The 21,529-nt window shown below is 35.0% G+C and overlaps 1 protein-coding gene across 4 annotated transcripts in view; it reads right to left on the bottom strand.

Moving 5' to 3' along the window:
* The window catches only part of TUSC3 (tumor suppressor candidate 3), a 313,790-nt gene that overhangs the window by 81,529 nt on the left and 210,732 nt on the right, over positions 1-21,529 (bottom strand). For 2 of the 4 annotated variants that reach the window (XM_054497895.2, XM_063668524.1), the window contains one exon: positions 11,520-12,590. The exons of 1 other annotated variant lie outside the window; for it this stretch is intronic. In XM_054497895.2, coding sequence (XP_054353870.1) covers positions 12,575-12,590 — 16 coding nt within the window. In that variant the 3' untranslated portion in view covers positions 11,520-12,574. Of the gene's footprint in view, positions 1-11,519; positions 12,591-18,917; positions 18,983-21,529 lie in introns of those variants that run through there. One more of the 4 variants, XM_054497894.2, reaches the window with a different exon arrangement.

Raw genomic sequence — 21,529 nt, 5'->3', positions numbered from 1 at the left:
ATTTTTTTGCCCATCGTGTTACCCTGTTTTTTTCCACATAATAGTAAAAGGGCTAATCTTAGTGTTTTTATAGAATCGTTCTGGAAGACACCAATTAAAGTGACAGTACCTGAAGAATGCCTTAAAAGAATATTTTGTGATGGTAGAATATAGCAAAATTGGTAATAAAGTTACTTAAGTGATAATGTAGCTCACTGCCAATTATTGAGTATAGAGATGAGGCAAAAATATTACTATAAATTACAAAAGAATGTAAAAATTGATTTGAGGATCTAGCACAGAAATGCTAGATTTTGAAACTTAAAAATTAAATATCAGTAACACAATGAAGCCTTAAGGAGGGCTGTGCTGAAACTTGCCAATATGAATGGACAGACCTGGGCAGATGAGAAATTTCTGCAGGCTGACATAGGGCTGAACACTGAAAACGTTAACTGACATGTCAAGTACTGCAAAGATGCTTCAAAAATAGTATTCACTAGTTATCAAGCAATAGCCTTCTCTCCCAAGACGAATTGTAAGACGTGTGTTCCTCTTAGTTAGGATATTTGCCCATTCATAAAATAAATAAAAACGTGTTAAAGATGGAATTATTTCTTCCTTGAGACGTCACAGGAAAAAAATAAAAACACCTTTTCATTACACGTTTACAGGTAAAACTGAGGCCCCAGGTATTTTTAATTTTAGCTTTAAAATTAGGCTGAATCTTGTTCGTAATCAGCTGAAAAGTGTTTGATATAAAAGGAATCACCAGTTAAAACGTCATTCAAGGCTACTACCCTCTCCGTCGTGATAAGGTGCCAGTGCTTTACCATAGAGAAACTATTCTGTATTTGGAGAATAGTGAATTAGATGAACACATATTTACTATAGTCAAACTATACAGTAAAATGTAGGAATTGAGAAATCATTAACTTCATCCCCATTATTTAAATATTACGTGTTTCCTTTTTCTGCATTGGTTTGAGTACCTTGTTCTCTGCCCATTTTCTCTTGCTTTCCACACTAATAAGCATCTTACTCCTACATAAAGGCACAATACAACAGGAAAAAGAATCCATTCAGGCGCAAAGACTCCTTCTCTTAAAAGAATTAAATGGTGCTTTTTCATTATGGAAGATATATAGTATAATCTATAGTTATATGTGTGTGTGTGTGTGTATACATATATGTACATACATGTAAATATTTTTAGTCATAACAAGGCTAACTGGGACACTGAAGTCCAGATAAGAGAACCATGTCTTCTTGAATAGCATTAGTAGGTTGTTAAATACCTTTATATAGCTATATGCATAATTTGTGTTGTGGTGGTGGTAAAATGCATGTAACATAAAATTAATCATTTTAAACTTAATACTTATAATTGAGTAGCATGAAGTACATTCACAATATTATGCAGTCATCACCACTCTGCAGAATATTTTCATCACCCCCTAAAAAAACCCTCAAACCACTAAATAGTCACTCCCCATCCTACCCCTCATCCAACCCCTGGCAACCACGCATCTGCTTTTTGTGTATGAATTTTTCTGTTCTGGGCATTTCATATAAAAGGAATGATATACTATGCGGCTTTTTGTATCTGCATCTTTCACTTGTTTTCAAAGTTCACTCATGCTGCAGGATGTAACAGTACTTCGTAACTTTTTTATGGCTAAATAACATTCTAATGCATGGATATATCAATTTTGTTCATTCCTCAGCTGATGAACATCTGGGTTGTTCTCCCTGTTGGCAGTTGTGAATAGTGCTGCTACGAACATTTGTGCAAGCTTCCTTTAAACACCTATTTTCAATTCTTTTGGATATATACCTAAGTGGAATTGCTGTGTCATATGGTAAGTCTGTTTAATTCATTAAAGAACTACTAATTTGTTTCCAAAGTGGCCAATTCATTTTAAATTCCCACAACGTATGAGGGCTTCGTTTTCTTCACATCTGCACCAACATTTTGCTTTAAAAAAAAAAATACATTCTGATGGGTGTGAAGTGATATGTCATTTTGATTTTGATTTGCATTTTCAGAGTAACTAATGACATTGAGCACCTTATGTGATTGTTGACATTTGTATATTTTACTCTAATGTTTACTCAAGACCTTTGCTCATTGTATTAGTTTCCTAGAGCTGCTGTAACAAAGTACCACAAAATGGATGGGTGAAAAGAACAGAAATTTACAATCTTAATGTTCTGGAGACTAAAAGTAAAAAATCAAGGTCTTGGCAAAGCCATGCTACTTGTGAGACCTTTATGGGAATCCTTCCTTGCCTCTTCCTAGCTATTGGTTTGCTGGCAATCTGTGGCATTTGCTGGCCTGTAGATGCATCAGGCGAATCATCCATCTTTATATGGTTTTCTGCCTGTATCTGTCCATACATGGCTTCCTTCTTACAAGGGCACCAGTAATACTGGATTAGGAGACTTCTTATTCCAGTATGACCTCATCTTAACTAATTACATTTGCAGTGACTCTGTTTCCAAGTAAAGATGTACTCTGAAGTACTCGGATCAGGACTTCAACTTATCTTTTTTGATGAGACAAAATTTGATCCTTAAACTCCATTTTTAATTAAGATTTTGTCTTTTGGCTATCGATTTGTGAGAATTCTTTATATATTTTGGATACTACATCCTTATCAGATATATGATTTGCAAATATTCTCTCTATTACCATGGGTTGTCGTTTTACTTTCCATAGTGCTTTTAATGCACAAGTTTAATTTTGAGGTCTAATTTATATTTTTATTTTGTTGCTTGTGCTTTTGAAGTCATATCCAAGAAACTATTGCCAAACCCTAGGTCAAAAAAGTTCACATCTATGTTTCTAAAAGTGTTATAATTTTAGCCCTTAAGTTTACATCATTGATCCATTTTGAGTTATGTATACAGTGTGAGGCAAGGGTCCAACTTTATTCTAGTTTTGCACGTGGAAATCCAGCTGATGGTTTTCGCACTCTTGTTGAAAATCAATAGAGAGGTTATGGGCATGTTTTTGGATTCCCAATTCCATTCTATTAATCTATATGTTTATCCTTACACTAGTGCCTATGTTTGGTACCTGGTAGTTGTGTTTCTATTATTGTAGAATTGTATTAAGTTTTGAAAGTGTGAGTCTTTCAACTTGGTTCTTTTTCAATAATGCTTTGGCTATTCAGGACTCCATGCATTTCCATATGAATCAACTTTCTTATTTTTGCAAAAAGGCCACTGGATTATAATAGGAAATTGAATTTGTACATCATTTTGAGAAGTATTTCCATCTTAACAGTATTATGTTTTTCAACATATGAACTTGATGTATTTCTATTTGTTTAGGTCTTTTTTTAACTTCTTTCAGTAATGTTTTGTATTTTTAGTTCCTTGGTTAAATCTGTCCAAAAGCATTTTATTATTTGGTTCTATTATAAATGAAATTGTCTTAATTTCCTTTTTCAGACTGTTCATTGCTAGTATATAGAAATACAATTGGATTTTGCATGTTAACCATGTATCCTGCAACTCTGGTGAATTTATTTTTAATCATTTAAAAAATTCTTCGTTTTACTTTATATATATCATGCCATCTGTGAAAGAAGTAAGCATTATGTCTTCCTTTCCAATTTGGTTGTCTTTTTGTGTCCTTACCTAATTGTCCTGCCTAGAACACACAGTATAATGCTGAATAGAGGTGGTGAAAGTAGGCATTCTTGCCATGTCCCTGATTTCAGGGGGAAAGTTTTGTTTTTAACCATTGAATGTTGTTAGCTGCTGGTTTTTCACAAATACTCAACCTGATAATGTTGAGAAAATCCTCTTTTTATTCCTATTTTGTTCAGTATTTGTGTTCACTTTTAAATGATGGATGGGTATTAGATCTGGTTAAATGCTTTTTCTGCATCAACTGTATCATTACGTAGTTTTCCCTCTTCGTTCTATTAATGTGGTGTGTTACACTGATTTTCTTTCTCATATGTTGAACCACCTTTGCATTTCTGGAATAATTCCCACTTGGTCATGCTGTATAAAACTTTTAGTATCGTGCTGGATTGTTTGCTAGTATTTTGTTGGACTTTTACATGCACTGTCATAAGAGATACTTAATTACATAGGAGATAATTTTCTTAGTGTATTTGTTGTGGTGTCAAGGTTAATAGTTGCCTCAGAATTAAGAAGTGTTACTTTCTCTTCTGTTTTGAACTAGTTGAGAATTATTGTGTTCATTCTTTAAATATTTGGTGTAACTCACCGGTGAAGTCATCTGGTCTTGGGTTTTCCTTTATTGGGAGGTTTTTAATAACCAGTTCAATCTCTTGTTAAGAGGTCTGTCCATATTTTCTGTTTTTGTTGAGTAGATTTTCATAGTTTGGTTGTTTCTAGGAATATGTCCGTATCATTTAGGTTATTTAACTTTTGGTATACAATTATTCTCTTATAATCCTCTTTATTTCTGCAAGGTGGGTATTAATGCTCCCACTTCCATTTCTGATATTAGTAATTTGTATCTTTTTCTTAGCATAGCTAAAGGTTGGCCAATTTTGTTGACATTTCAAAGAACCAACCTTTGGTTTCATTGACTTTATTGTTTTTCTATTCTCTATTTTGTTTAGCTCTGCTCTGCTCTGTGTTTCTATACATCTGCTTGCTTTGGGTTTTTCTTTTTCCAACTCTTTAAGGTGTAGTTGGGATATTAATTCGAGATCTTCTTCTTTTTTTTTTTTTGAGACGGAGTCTTGCTCTGTGGCCCAGGCTAGAGTGCAGTGGCATGATCCTGGCTCACTGAAAGCTCCGCCTCCCGGGTTCATGCCATTCTCCTGCCTCAGCCTCCCAAGTAGCTGGGACTACAGGCGCCCACTACCACACCTGGCTAATTTTTGGTATTTTTTAGTAGAGACGGGTTTTCACCATGTTAGCCAGGATGGTCTCGACCTCCTGACTTCGTGATCCGCCCACCTCAGCCTCCGAAAGTGCTGGGATTACAGGTGTGAGCCACCGCGCCTTGCCTTTCTTGTTTTTTTTAATACAGACATTTCCAGCTACAAATGCCCCTCTGAACATTGCTTTTTCTGTATCTTATAAATTTTGGTATGTAGAATTTTTGTTTTCATTTGTCTTAAAATGTTTTCTAATTTCCATTGTGACTTCTTCTGTGATCCACTGGTTGTTTTACATTATTTATTTTCCACGTATTTGTTTTCCAGTTTATATATTGTAGTTTTTAATTTGTAGGTTCACAAGATTTACAGCTATTGTATTATGCAATCATCTTTTAAATTATATGTAACAGAGGTACAAACCAAAAATAATGCTGTATTTTATATTTAATCTATGCAGTTATTTCTTTTAATAATGTTTTTCATTTCTTTGTATGGCTCTGAGTTGTCCTTTCAGCTTGAAGGACTCTTCAACTTGGTTCTTTTTCAGTAATCCTTTGGCTATTCAGGGACACCACGCATTTCCATATGAATCGGCTTTCTTACTTTTGCAAAAAGACCAATGGATTATAATAGCAAATTGAATTTGTAGATCATTTTGAGGAGTATTTCCATTTGTGGAGTATTTTCCAACATGCTAAAGCATGTTTTATAGGGTAGGTCTATGTAGAACAGACTCATTTGTCTGGGAACGCACTACTTTATCCTTCATTTTAAAAGGGTAACTTTGCCAGGTACAGAATTCTTGGCCGATAGTTTCTTTTAGCACTCTAAAATGCCTTTCTGCCTCAGTGGCCTTTAATGAGCAACTGGCTATTAATCTTACTGAGGATTTCTTCTACATGTCGAGTCACGTCTCTCTTGCTGCTTTCAGGATTCTTTCTTGATCTCTTGACAATTTGATTTTAATGTGTCTTGGTATGGATCTCTTTGAGTTTGCATACTAGGTGGAATTTGTTGAACTTCTTGGATATTGGCTTCATGTCTTTTTTCAGATTTGGTAAGTCTGAACATTATTCTTTGAATACTCTTTTCTGTCCTTTCTCTTCTGGGACTTGTGTTTATACTTAATATGCTTGATGGTGTCTAACAGGTCTTTTAGTCTGCGTTAGTCTCCTTCTCAGACTGGATCATTTCAACAACTGACCTAGCTTCAATTTCACTGATTGTTTTCTCTGCCTCTTCTCCATCAAGCCTCTCTAATAACTTCTCCAATTATTATTATATTATTATAATTTCAACTGATTCATTTTAAGATCATTATTGATCATTATATTTTTCAACATCAGAATTTATATTTGACTCCTTTTCATAATTTTTAAAAATTATACGTTAAGTTCTGGGATACATGTGCGAAACATGCAGACTTGTTACAGAGGTATACATGTGCCATGGTGGTTTGCTGCATCCATCAACCCATCACCTACATTGGGTATTTCTCCTAATGCTATCCCTCCTCTAGCCCCTGATCCCCTGACAGGCCCCGGTGTGTAATGTTCCCCTCCGTGTGTCCATGTGTTCTCACTGTCCAACTCCCACTTATGAGTGAGAACATGTGGTGTTTGGTTTTCTGTTCCTGTGTTAGTTTGCTGAGAATGATGGTTTCCAGCTTCATCCACGTCCCTGCAAAAGACATGAACTCACCCTTTTTTATGGCTGGATAGCATTCCATGGTGTATATGTGCCACATTTTCTTTATCCAGTCTATCATTGATGGGCATTTTGGGTTGGTTCCAAGTCTTTGCTATTAAGAACAGTGCTGCAATAAACATACTTGTGCATGTGTCTAAAGTAGATTGATTTATAATCCTTTGGGTATATACCCAGTAATGGGATTGCTGGGTCAAATGGTATTTCTGATTCTAGATCCTTGAGGAATCACCACACTGTCTTCCACAATGGTTGAACTAATTTACACTCCCATCAACAGTGTAAAAGCATTCCTATTTCTCCACATCCTCTCTAGCATCTGTTGTTTCCTCTTCAATGATCGCCAGTCTAACTGGTGTGAGATGGTATCTCACTGTGGTTTTAATTTGCATCTCTCTAATGTCCAGTGATGATGAGCTTTCTTTAATGTTTGTGGGCCGCATAAATGTCTTCTTTTGAAAAGTGTCTGTTCATAACCTTTGCCCACTTTTTGATGGGATTTTCTCTTGTAAATTTCAGTTCTTTGTAGATTCTGGATTATTAGCCCTTTGTCAGATGGAGAGATTGCACAAATTTTTGCCCTTTCTGTAGGTTGACTGTTCACTCTGATTTTAGTTTCTTTTGCTGTGCAGAAGCTCTTTAGTTTAATTAGATCCCATGTTGTCAATTTTGGCATTTGTTGCCATTGATTCTGGTGTTTTAGTCATGAAGTCTTTGTCCATGCCTGTGTCCTGAATGGTATTGCCTAGGTTTTCTTCTAGGGTTTTTATGGTTTTAGGTCTTACATTTAATTCTTCAATACATTTTGAGTTAATTTTTGTGTAAGGTGTAAGGAAGGGGTCCAGTTTCAGTTTTCTGCATATAGCTAGCCAGTTTTCCCAACACCATTTATTAAATAGGGAACCCTTTCCCCATTGTTATGTCAAGTTTGTCAAAGATCAGATGGTTGTAGATGTGTGGTATTATTTCTGAGGCCTCTGTTCTGTTCCACTGGTCTATATATGTGTTGTCATACCAGTACCATGCTGTTTTGGTTACTGTAGCTTTGTAGTATAGTTTGAAGTCAGGTAGAGTGATGCCTCCAGCTTTGTTCTTTTTTGCTTAAGATTGTCTTGGCTATGTGGGCTTTTTTTTGGTTCCACACGAAATTTAAAGTAGTTTCTTTCTAATTCTATAAAGAAAGTCAATGGTAGCTTGATGGATAGCATTGAATCTGTAAGTTACTTTGGGCAGTATGGCCATTTTCACGATACTGCTTTGTCCTATCCATGAGCATGGAATGTTTTTCCATTTGCGTCCTCTCCTATTTCCTTGTGCAGTGGTTTGTAGTTCTCCTTGAAGAGGTCCTTCACATCCCTTGTAAGTTGTACTCCTAGGTATTTTATTCTCTTTGTAGCAATTGTGAATGGGAGTTCACTCACGATTTGGCTGTTGTTGGTATATAGAAATGCTTGTGATTTTTGCACATTGATTTTGTATCCTGAGACTTTTCTGAAGTTGCTTATCAGCTTAAGGGGATTTGGGGCTGAGATGATGGGGTATTCTAAATATACAACCATGTCATCTGCAAACGGACAATCTGACTTCCTCTGTTCCTATCCTTTTTATAATTTTTATCTCTTTACTGATATTCTTTATTTAATGATAATCATTCTCTTTGTTTCCTTTAGTTGTTTGTCCATGGTTTCTGTTAGCTCTTTGGGTATGTTGAAGACATTAATGTCCTTGTCTACCAAGTCCAATGCCTGTGCTGCCTCAGGGTCAGTTTCTGTTAATTTCTTTACTGTGAATAAGATGACTGTCTTGTCTCTTTATATGCCTCACTTTTTAAATTTTTATAAATTGGATAGCCTGAACATTATAATGTGGCAACTCTGGAAACTAGATTCTGCCCTCACCCCAAGTTTTGTTATCATGGCTTGTTGTGAATTGCAGTTTGTGTAGTAGTGATTTGTTTAGTGACTTTTCTAAATTGTCATATGTTGTCTGTGTAGTGTCTGTTCCATTAGCTTAGTGGTCAGTCAGTAGTTTGACAGAACTTTCCTTAAATGCCTGGAGACAAAAGAAAAAAAAAAGATAAAAAGAAAAAATACTCTCCCCACCTTTACAGACAGTTCTCTATTGGGGAACTCTTTCAACACTTATCTGGGCTGTTTACCACTGTTTTCGTCTTCACTTCCTGTTTGGTCTGGGTGTAAATATTAACATCAGCAAGAGGTGAAAGCTTAGAATCTTCTCAGGACTTTTCTGAACATGGATCCTGCCCTGGGTATGTGTAGGTCCTTCTAGAGTCCCTGTTACATGTAGGATTGTTTCCAAGTCCTTATTCTCCAAATTATTTCACTATCCAGCTTTTCCTTCCAGGCTTTCAATGTGTGTCTATTTGTCCCAACTTTAATCTTTTCTCCAGGCAGCCATGGCTTGTTTATTTACTTTCAATGCTTTCAAGAAACCATTCTCAGCACAGCTACTTTTTCACTTGAGAGACTTCTGAGTTATGTCAACAGAAGGCAAGCCCCTAGATAGGTCAAAACAAACACCATTTCTTAAGAATGAGGTCTATTCTGCTCCCTCCAAAGCCAGGAACCCACATAAGGAATGCAGGCTACAGTCTTGAAGACCATTCCTGACTGGGGAGGAAAGAGGGTGTATTAAGATAAAATGCCATTAAACTATCCAGCTGAGTTTCAGTTGCTTTTTTAATTTAAGCATTTTCTTGGTTTAAGCAGTTGTTTGGTAAACCATTTTTTTTTTTTTTTTTTTTTAACCAAATTTCCAATAAAATGTAGTGTGACAGTTTTTTGGTTTTTTTTTTTCCTGTTTTTCTAAGGATGGGTATGTCCCTGGAATTCCTTGCTGTCATTTTTCCTGACATCTATGCATACTTTTTAATGCAAATAGATAGACGTATCAACATTTGGGTAAATGTGACATGATTTTCCTATTATGGCTGGAAGGTGAGATGCTTTGTTAAAACTTCGTATAGTAGTTGGACTCTTGGTATATGATATAAACATGTGCGTGTATTTCAGACATAGAAGAATATGGAAAATTCATAAATGGCAGATGCTCATGAATTATATCAGCGAATTTAGGAGCTAATGAATGCATACTTGTACCCTTTGAGTGTGACTAGCTACAATGCTCATCCTTTTTCTACTATTAGAGAAAACATTATTACATATATTGGTCTGATCCAATATAGTATATTGCTGGAGTATGAAGAAGACCTTGTTTTACTATTTTAAACTTAATGAGCTCTGTGGACTCTGAGAACATTGAGTCTTCAAGCGTCAATTCAAGTATTTCGTCCCTAGATGCTTCAGCTAATGTGTTCGCCCCAGTGACCAGTCCTTCTTAAAACACAATGTTTAATGTCATTGGTTGAAAAATAGTATGTCATGCTTTATTTAGAATAACCACTCCCTTCACGTACCCTTAGGGAGGTTCTCGTGATAGCAAGAAAGGGAATACTTGTCAAACTCTATGGTTACAGCAACATCTAGTCTTCCCAAATCACCATGCCTGCTGAATTGTAATTGACAAGGGATGTTACTTCATGTGTAAAAGAAAACTGCAGTAAGCACAAAATGCTACTGGGCTTACTCATGTGAATATCTAATGCCAGGAACAGTATGTTGAGCAAAATGCATCAAGTTATTAATCAGATGTTATTACAAAATGCAACTCCTTTAGGTGGAATTTTATAATTAGGATTTTTCTCTCCACTGTAGTAGAAAAACAATTGTTAAACATATAATTAATTTTTATGACAGTTTGGAACGCACGGTGAATCTGGTTAAAAAGTGACACTGGAGGATATAACATACCAGGTACAAATCAATTATTCAATTCTCATTGTTTAGCAAAGGTAAATACATCATATGTATATGATTTTGCACGTTACATTCTGTAAGCAAACTATATGTTTGAGCCACTCTTTGCAATTCTGCCTAAAGCATTTTCCAGTCAGTAACGACTTATGTTGAGGCAGTGTATTTTGCTCTAGAATCACTTCCTTTATGTAACAGTTGTCTATAGAGAAGCCGCAGCTTTTTAAACCATGAAATTCTGAAAAAAAATATTGTTTTTATCATTGGATGTAATTTTAAATGCTCAGAGGAAATTAGAAAATATGAGCTAGAAAACCTTTACTAATATGGTAAAGTACTCCTTATCTTAGTTATAGTGTCTGAGGATGACCTGACTTTGATATGATTAAAAGATTTACAGAGAGATTAGAGATAATTTGTAATATCATTTAATCAGCTGCATATTAACTGCAAGATAATTCTGACATTTAAGGATACAAACAAAAGTGATTATAATTAACAAATGTTTAATACTTGTAAAATCTGACCTGAGAGTCTCTATGTAATCTCTGAAGTTTTGAGTAAAATGTAAAAAATCTACAATGGATTAAGAATTACAGGTCAAGTTCTGCCTAGGGATAGGCAGTGATCAAATGATTAAGTTCATCTATTGCTTTTCCATAAATGTCATTCCAAAACTAAATTTATTCATTTAAGTACATGAACTAGGAGAATTTATGTTATTTTTAGTAACGGATTTGGGAGTATGATTATAAACTTATAATTATTATGTAATTTTCACTGAATATTATGTTTTCAAAAGATAGCATTCATCCTGCTAACACACACATTGCCCTGGGATATAACTTGATAAACATGCCCCAGTAGGCCTTTATATTTCCCATTCTTCATTGAAATTCACAGATTTAAGTAAGTAAACTCAGTGGTTGTACACCTGTTTCTTGTTTGAGGCTATATAACTGGAACTCCCAATGAAAACAATTCTCCATGGTCTATTACTCAAATCTTAATGAAAATTAGACAACAAACCTTAAAAACAAAAAGCAAACACTTAGTGAACTGACTGAAGAACTGCTTTCCTAAACCCTAATTTGGGTAACTCCACAGAATATAAAAATCCATGTTTGAGAGTTTGAAGGTCTGCTTATAAACTTTATTTTTGGCTTTCAGCTTCCATTACTTCTATGAGTCAGATAAAATTTACATTTCCTGACTAATTTACAAGGTTGTTGTGAGGAAGAAATACCATAATGTATGTGAAAGTGCTTTATAAACTAAAACAGGATACAAACATAATAGTACATTACACTCCTGTATTTGTTTTCAAGAAAGCTTCACTGAATCATTCACTAACCCTAGGATAATTAACCTTTTATCTGGGTTCAAGGACTGAGGATTTGATGGAAAGCTGGTTCCATAAAACACATGAGCAAAATGGATATAGTGGGTTAAGTTTGCTCGAAAATGGATAGTGTGTTAAGTTTGCTCTTATTTTTAAGTCTGGATTCCCAGATGACATTTAAGTTTGAGAAGTAACTCCTAGTTGTGGTATGTTGCTTTCATCGTCTGATGCCTTTGAAGCACACTGTTTTAATGCACATTTACTTTAGATTTAGATCTCAAGAAGAAGCTCCAGTCCTTGGTTAGGCATCCAAATTGTAGGTACCATTCATCCAGTTCCCTGTCCTATATACCTTTATCTAGTTATAATTAATAACAAAACACTATTCGTAACAGTGCACGTCCTTTATAACCGAAACTGCAGTAAGTTTAATTTTCAGTACATGACATATTTTCATGCATTTGCTTTATCCCTGTACAATACTAAGAATCTTTAACATACATTTCATAGGTTTTCTTTACTAACATTGCGGTCCTTTACTAATGAGTAAACAGTTCTAAAACATGAATTCATAATTACATTGTCATTTATTTCAATCCTGTGGCACACACTGAATATAATAGGCTTGAAAAACACTTTGATATTTCCTTTGTAGATTACTAAATGCTACCATTGACTTATATAAATTAAATTTACTAGGAAAACCCACAGTTTAAAAAAACTACACTAGAATAACCTAGCTGATCACAATCAAATGAATGAATTCAAAATAGTATAAAGTCAGGAACAGTTTATCTTCATGGTAAACATTCACTTTATGCAAATCCCACTTGGCTTCATTTAATTAAAAAGCTGAAAAAGAAAGAAAATTATTATGTGCTGAATATAAGGAAGATACAATGTTTTTTATTCCATTCTAAATTAGCACATGTAAATATAACATTAAAATGTCATAATTGTATTCAACTAATTGTAATTTTTACATCAGGGCAATTTTTCTAAACTAGTGCGTTTAAACAGATCAGGCTTAGGGTGGGAACAGGGTCAGGGTGAGAGAAGATGCTGAAAACTTTAATTTGTGGTTTAAATTTACATAGACATTCCTCTCATTGCTGGCTAGAACAACAGTTAAATCAGCATTTAAAATGGTAATGTAGGGGAAATACAAGGGAATGGACTGAAACAAATGCGTGAAGTGGGTCATTTGAATGTCCTAAAAATATTTTTTCTCTAAATGTATAATTTAATCACTTGGTCTTTAGTTAATTTACAATTTCATCATATTGAACAACCAAAAAGAGTATACACAAATCATAAATCATAAAACTTCTGATGAAACATCAGCAGAGATACTTGTACATATAAAAGTAAAAGATAACTATGTTATTTTTTTAAACTTCCCTAAGCAAAGCTTTAATTTATGAAACAAAATTTAATTTTATAAGATGGTAAATCAATTTAAATAACATTTATGAAGCTTTTGTTTATATCTGTACCTTTCTGCTAACACGTGGCATGTTCTTTTTGAGTCTTGACAACACAAGACAACTTTGCAAGGCAACCAAAGACAAACCAATTTTTAATTAAATATAAAAGCAAAAATGAAATTAATAGTTCCTGTAGTTTAAAAACAAAAAACAACAACAACATCAAAAAAAAACATGTAGCTGGAAAAATGTCCAAAGTAGGTAAGTTTTATATCTGGATGTTTAAATCATAATATCCTAGGCATAAATTGTTTTGTCTTTCTGAACCTCGGTTTCCTCATTAGTGAAAAGAACGCTTGTTTTGGATGATTCCCAAAGTTCTTTTCAGTGCTAATATTTTAGGATTCTGGTGATACTATGTGCAAGAATAAATATGTATTTTAAAATGTAACATTTTAGTATAAAACATAAAATATATATATTTAAATTATATAATATACAGTGTATTTTACATAACATCAATTAAAACGTAAATAAAGTCATAGTACAATACAAATCAGAAAAATTACTCTTGTTAGCTGTTTCTGAGAAATTGTTAAATTAGAAGATAAAAATGATGTGGTGATATCAGGATGCAATGAGACGTCGCCTCTACTTTCAAGATAATAGGTAATGAATAAAGCGTACGATAAGGGTGACCATCTCCATGAAGAAGAATGTCAGCAGTAACCCTCGTCAGGGCCTTAAGCTGTAGTTGCTGTTCAATCCACATGATCCTTAAAAACACTGCTGGTAAAGCAGATAGATGTGTCCGCTGTACGTGAACTGTGGCATTATGTTTTGAAAAGATAGCGTTCATCCTGCTAGCACACACAAGCCATCATCAGCTTGCTCTGAAGATGAAGCTAACTGAAGAACGAGGTTTAATGAAAAAAGAAACCTTAATCATAAAATACACTGATACTTAAAACTAGGGATTTGTAGCTTTTTGTTGTTTAGTGTTTAAAGGCTCTGCAAATTTCAAGTTATGGAGCACTAAAGGTAATCTTTATTACTGCTAACGATATCACCCCTGTAAAAGCAAAAATACTAATTTGATCCATACTGGTAATTTTATACCTTCTAACTTTTTAGGAGTTTTATGATATTTAGGTATATTCACAGTAAAAGGATCTCTGTGAGTACTTTATTAATATTATCTTTAGTTACGCTACTTTTTTTTTCATTTAGTAATTTTCTTAAGCTGGTATAATAACCAGTTGTTTATATCATTATGAAATGATAAATATATAATCTGAAACTCATTAATTTGTCCTACAATAAAGGATGCATCTAACAAGTAGAGTAATTCTTATGCTTTTATTTTCAAAACTATCATTTTCATTTTAAAAAGTTACAAAACTTTCATTTGTTCAAGACACTGGAAACACTTGAAGCGCAAAAATGTCAAAAATGTTTGGCTGGTTAAAATGTTTCTGAGAGAAGTATGAACTGCTGTTCTCTAATCAGTATTTCAGGTTTCACTTTTATTTTCATTATATAAATATTAAATTATAAATATTAAGTTTTCAAGGTATGTTCCAGTATGAATGTTTTATATTGATATTATCACTCAAGGAATTAGTCTCTCATTTCTAATCAAGATCTGACACGTATTTTTTCCCTTTTCACATTTATCTGTCTAATAATTTTGCTTCTTAATCCAACAGTATAATAGTTCTTACAAATTTATGGTTCAGGAGTGCCTGGATATTGTTTTTTCTAATAAGGCCTATCACAAAAATGTATAAATGCCTTTGTATCATACTTTTTAAAAAAAAACTGTCAGTAATGAAAACTGAATTTATTCCCCTTATGTGTGCTTTTCAGTTTTGCGGTCTCTTCCAGAGTGAGTGAGAAGCAGCCTTGGGTACCACCATCAACTTCTATGTGGACTCTGCTCCACTCTCAGTCATGAGTGAATCGCACTGTAGTTATCCATAGCAGTAGTCTGCATGTGCATAGCACTGATTGCTGTGACTGGCTTATTCGCGTATTCTGAAGTAGATATATGCATGGCCAACTGTAACTCAGATAGTAATAGAAAATGGAAGCTAATTGGCAAGAGTAGCAAATTGCACACAAGGGATAAGACAGAAGGCTAGGACTAGCACAAATGTGCCCCCAGAAGCTCCCACTTCCCCTAGCCTAAGGGAAGCAAGCATTCCTTTCTAGTCTGTGTCACTTTATTTTTGCTTGAAGTACATCAGGGATGCAGAGAGACTCTGTTTACACAAAGAAGGAATGGGATGGCAACTTCAAACCATTTCTCTCTTTAAGGCTGGCTCTCTCCTCAACACTCCCTCATGGTAGAAAACCACTATTTAGATGAAAATGCTGTCTTTGATTTGCTGAGGAATAATATTCCATAGGTTTATTAGCTAGTTTATTACTTGAAATTCAAAAGATTTTTCTAGAGAGACACGCAAGTGTTAGCTATTTTCTTAATCTCAGGGCCCCCAAAAGTCTGTTTCAATCAGCATTTAACAACTCTTGTGTACTAGAATTCTGTGCATAGAAGGGTGTTGCAGAAAATGAAATGATTGAAAGTCATGGGCCTTATATTTCTTGTAGCTAAAGGAAAGGCCTGGGTATGATTAAGTATGATATAGTGACGTATTTGACATGATGACGGTGTTAACAAGAATGGAAAAAGCAGAACTCTGAGAACAAGTAAGATGCAGGGACAGCAGCCTAGACCAAAGAAACTGGATGAGGAAAGGTATGAAAGTATGAGAACATATTCAGTGCTGTGTTCAGCACGGCTAAACCACGAGTTAGCACATTTTTTGTAAAAAGCCAGAAGGTAAGTATTTTAAACTTTGTGGGCCCTGGGTCTTTGCTGAAACCACTCAACTGAACTGTCGTAGTGCAAAAGCAGCCAACACATAAAACAAACCTGGCTGCGTTTCAATGAAACTTTATTCATAGGCACTGATATTTGAATTTCATAATTTTCATGTCACAAAATATTCTTTGTTTACGTTCCACCCCCCAATGATTTAGAACTGTAGAAGCCATTCTTAGTTTGTAGGATAAACTAACACAGCAGTTACTTAGTCTCGTATTAAACCACAGGGTGTACTGAAAGATATACCATAAAAAGCTGGATGGCATAAAACTTAAAATAGTTGTGGCAATTCATACATTGATATTACTCCATAGCTGTAAAATCATATATATTGTAGAATGTAGTTAACTGCACGGGAATATGCTCATGATGTATAAAAGAAAAATAAGCAGCTTACAAAATATGTATTACATAATTCCCAAGGTTCAAAATATCTACAGGCTAAACTGATGACATTTGATGACCTAGGTGTTGGGATTTATGAATATATTTCCTTCATTTTGCTTAGCTGTATCTTCTAGAAGGAACATGTATTAACTTTCCCCTCCTCTTTTTTATTAGCTATTAATGAATTTTAATGAAGCAACATAATCAGCGCATATCTTAAAATAATTCTGACACTACCCTACAATAAGTGATGTATTATGGGGGATAATGACTAGATATTGGGAGACAATTTAAGAGGCTCGGTTATAGTCAGAAAAAGACACAATGTACTCAAGACGGCAACTGTGGGAAGAGAAAAGTAATGTAGACCAAATAACATAAAGCAGGATGAGGATGAGGACAAAATGACTTCAAGATTTCCATCTTGTGTGATGTGACTGTGACAATGACAGTGTCAGGGAAAATGGGGAAAAGGGGTGGAGGAACAGATTTGGAGGCAGATGATAATGATTTTTGAACGTATTGAGGTGAACTGTTAATGTGGTATTCAGGTCTGATTCTGGATGTCAGGACAAAGGTCAGGACTTGATAACGTATATTTAGGACTGAGAAATAATCTAAAAGAAAAAAGGCAGGTGTAAGAATGCCATGTTACAAAATCCAGGGTATGAAGTTTCCAAGAGGGGCTTGTCAACTAAAATGCTAGAAAGGTCACATGAAGAGAACTTTGGATTTGGTCACTGGTGGTTACTGGAGACTGAGGGTGTATCAAAAGCTTGTTTGTTCCTTTTCCCTTCCTGTGAAATATCTGAACAGGTAGCAAATAATGGCTTGCTGTTTGTTTTGTTTATTTATCTTGAATTAATGACTCCATCTGTTTCTCATATTTGGAAAACCCAGAATGTACACAGTGTTCTGGAACAAATGTATTCTGTCCAAGTGGGAGTTGGTTAAGTTCCGATATCCTCAGCTCGACAGAATTTTTTTGTGCATTGCTCTTCCTGTTCTCAAACTGGGGAGGAAGTCAGGGAGACCCAGTGGTTACATAATGTCACCTGTCTCACAGCAATCACTTATGTGGGTGGGTAAGGGGCAGCTGCTCAGATTTCATTTGGTATCCAAAAAAGGTGCAAAGTGGAAAAAAAGGTCTGGGTTCTTCGCTAATCACAGTTAGGCCAGTGGTTGAATTTTCATGCCTGTCCATTGACCTTGTGGGTAGTGCAACTCACTGAGTCATTCTTCTTAATATCTACTCTACATTCACATGTGTTCTATGAGATGCTAGCGAGAAGCACATTGTGGCCCTTAGCTAGAATTCTTTAGCCAAAAGTCCTGGGGCTCTCTTCTCTGTAATAGAAGATTGCTAAACTCAGAAAAGTCTTTGGGTCTAAAATAAGCGGTCTTCTAAAAAGGCCTAAAGAAATCTAGGCCTTTATTGAGAGTAGGAAAAGATCTCTGGGAATGGAAGCTTTTTAGATATGTCATTTCATGGGGCAACAGCAGTACAGTCTCCTAGTGCTGAGGCCAATTCTCTACACAGCCTCCTCCATAGAGAGGCCTATGTAAAGTGTTAACCACATTTGACAAGGAGGAATGACCAGAACGTGGATAGTCAATCTGGGGGGAGAAGAACAATAAAACTAGAATGGAGGGGATAAGGGACAGATGAAGAGCCAGTTCAGAACTCTTCTGGAACACAGGAGCTTCCTAATCCTTCCCTACTTTCAGTGGGTTGCTGAATGGTATGGAGCTTCTGCCAGAGTAAGAAAGCTGTATTACCACAATGGAATTAAGTCTCTAGAGCTGCTTTTCATGTGTGTGTTAGCCTAGACCCTGTGTTCTCTGGGCTTGAGGGGGTGGGATGTGCAGTGTGGAATCAAAAAACTGGACTGTGAATTTTCTGCAAAAAATTACTGTCGATTTTACATATATATAAAATTATATATATGTAAAATCGACAGTAATTTTATATATATATATAAATAAAGTACCTACTATCTGTTTCTGAATTTAGCAAATGTTGATTTTAAAAAAGTTTTCAGTAAGTTAACTGTTTGGAAGACTTGGATTTTTTATTACCCTTGAATATTAAGGCTTACATTATTTGTTAATGGGAAAAAAGATTTCGCTACATTTTTCCTAGACAGAATTAAATATATTTGTTGACTGCCTTTTTTCCCTAAGTGATAACAAACAGAAGTTAAGAAAGTATATTTGCTTGGCGTGGAAGGATTGCATCTGTCAAATGATTAACTCCATGTGTCAGTCTTTTGGTAGACATTTTTATCTGAGGACTTTTCCCTGTAGCAGATAAACATAATAATGTAAGACTGGAATATGGAATCTCACAGTTAAAAGTTATCTTACATTTGTAAAACAGTAATTTACTACAACTTGTCTTATGAGATAAATGTTATAGTCTCTATATTTGAAAAATGAGGAAAACTGAGGCTCAGAGAAGATTAAAAGACTTGCCTGAGGTTACAGAGTTTTTAAGTGCCATGGTCCAAATCACATCTTCTCACTCAAAGTCCAGATCACTTTCCAATACACCACAATGAAATACAACAATATGGAAAAAATAATCCTTAAGATTGAATTTCCATTTGTACAATATTATTACAAGATTTAGCACTACATTCTTAATCTAGATAAGATAGGGGATAGACAATGGTGCCTTTACAGAATGCCAGCTTATCTCTTAATCATCTCTAAATCCTTGGATCTTTATAAGTCATTTTACAAAGCCAGGACTCAGCATGAGAAAGGTTAAGACCAGTGAAATTCTCATCAATGATGTGTACTGTGGGCTGATCATCACACCATTTACATATTATTGTTCTATTTGTACAGCTTAAGGTTGTTAAGGTGTACAAATGAATGCAAAATTGCTATACCCTCTACATGCTAGAATTTTTGCCTTGCTGTACTTGTTCACTATCATACTTTTTTCAAAATTGGTATGAATGCCTTTCACTTTTAGCTGTTATTCTGTACATTTCCTTACTGAATATCGTTCCATTTTCATCTCAAGGTAACCAACGACATTAGAAACTATCAGTTTCGTTTTAAGACAATGGAAGGCACTTTGTGTCCACTATAAGCTTAATTTATATATTCTGTTTTTCACTTGTTATCACCCAGCTCAGAATTGGAACTGCAATATCTCTTTTTTAAGAACAAGTTTCTGAGACAGGGTCTCACTCTGTGGCACAGGCTGGAGTGCAGTGGCACAATCATAGCTCACTTGCAGCCCCAAACTCCTGCGCTCGAGTGATATTTCCACCTGAGCTTCCCCAGTAGCTGGGACTACAGGCGTGTGCCCACCATGCCAGGCTAATTTTTTAAATTTTTTGTAGACACCATCTTGCTCAGACTGGTCTCAAATTCTTGGCCTCAGGAAATCCTCCTGCCTCAGCCTCCCAAAGTGCTAGGTGTGAGGCCTGAGGTACCACGCCCAGTCACGATAGTTACCTTTAGAGCTCGAGCTTGGGGAATAACTGTTTTTCCACACACCTTCAACTATGAAGAACCTGACAACTCCAGGGGGTGTCATTTGGTATGAATTGCATCTTCTGGAGCCGTGGCAAGCTAGTAAGCTTCACTATGTTTCTGTTTTAATGGTTACAATTGCATTTAATGGAAGTAGACAAGGAATAAAATTTTCAAGTAAACAGATTCAACTAACAAGTATATGATGAGCACCTACTATGTGCATAGCACTTTGGAGATATATAAAAGGTATTTATCAAAGACACAAATACTTTATAATCTACAAAAAAAAGACAAACACATGAAACAACTGTAAATGAATACTTAATGAAAAACGATGCAACAAAGTACTACTGAATAATCAATTGCTGAAATGGCTAGTATAGTTGAAGAGGAGGTAAGTGAAAGTGAGTACTTTTTATTGAGAACCTACTACATTTCAGGGACTGCAAATTGATTATATAATTAATTTATCCCCATAAAATTCTGAGGTAGGTTTTATCATACCAAGTTTACAGATTAAGAAACAGGCTTAACCAAGTTAAATATAGATAGAGAAGTAACTAGAGCTGCAGAAAAATGAGACTTGGAAGTTAAGTAACTAACTTTAAGCCCCAAAGTTAGTTAAGAGGAACCAAAATTCAAACCTGGATTTGTCTAAATGCAGAGCTAGAGCTCTAGCTAATACAGAGAATTAAACCCCAACCTTGAGCTCGGTTCTCCTTATTACTGTTATTTTTCCATTATATCTTACTACCTCCCTAAGACAGAGTCTAATGAACAGTTAGGAAGCAAAGTGACAGAATTACTAGAAATGTCTCATGTCTCAAAAGCAGAGACTTGATGTACCTTAGATGTTACTATAGACACCTTCTAAAGGAAACTTTTGTGAGCACAGAGTGCCAGTGAAAAATATTGATAAGGTAGTTACCCATATGTGAAGAATAGGATGTCCTTGCTAGCACTTTGCTCTTCTTAGAAAATGGGGCAAGCACTAAAGTTCATGTAATATATAAAATGAATTCAGTGCTACTACTGAAATCACATTTCTTCCTTTCTGAACATAACACCTTCTACTTTTTTTTCTTTTTTTAAGAAAATCACCTTTAGTAATGGCCTTTAGGCTCCAGTGCCAAAGTACTTGCTTGGGTGTTATGCCTCCACCTTTTAGCCCTCAATGTCTCCATTTTGCATTTTTGTGAATTATAAACTGTTGTTTATAATTGCCGGCTCAGATCGTAATTAGACCAAATTCATAGTAACCCTCCTATTTCACTGACAATTTCAAGAGACCCGGGAGCCCGATTAAGCTCATCAAAAGGTTCAGGGAAAATCTTTTCTTCATTCAACTGAATCATGCAACTGTAAGACAAAACTACTTAATCTTTAGCGTAAAGAAAAACTTTTTAGGAAAAGATTAAATAAAAATGAATTTAAATATTTATATCAGAATTAATGATAATTAGCATCAAACATTTATTAATTAGTACTATGTACCAGGCAATGTGATAAGTGATTTGCAAGCATTCTCTCATGTAATCTTTATAATAGTTGAACGACATATGACAAATCATCTCCATTTATAAATGAGAACT

The sequence above is a fragment of the Pongo pygmaeus genome, chromosome 7, assembly GCF_028885625.2.
Source record: "Pongo pygmaeus isolate AG05252 chromosome 7, NHGRI_mPonPyg2-v2.0_pri, whole genome shotgun sequence".
NCBI classification, from domain to species: domain Eukaryota; kingdom Metazoa; phylum Chordata; class Mammalia; order Primates; family Hominidae; genus Pongo; species Pongo pygmaeus.
Note: the sequence above shows the minus strand (reverse complement) of the source record. Positions and strands in the feature narration are given on the sequence as shown.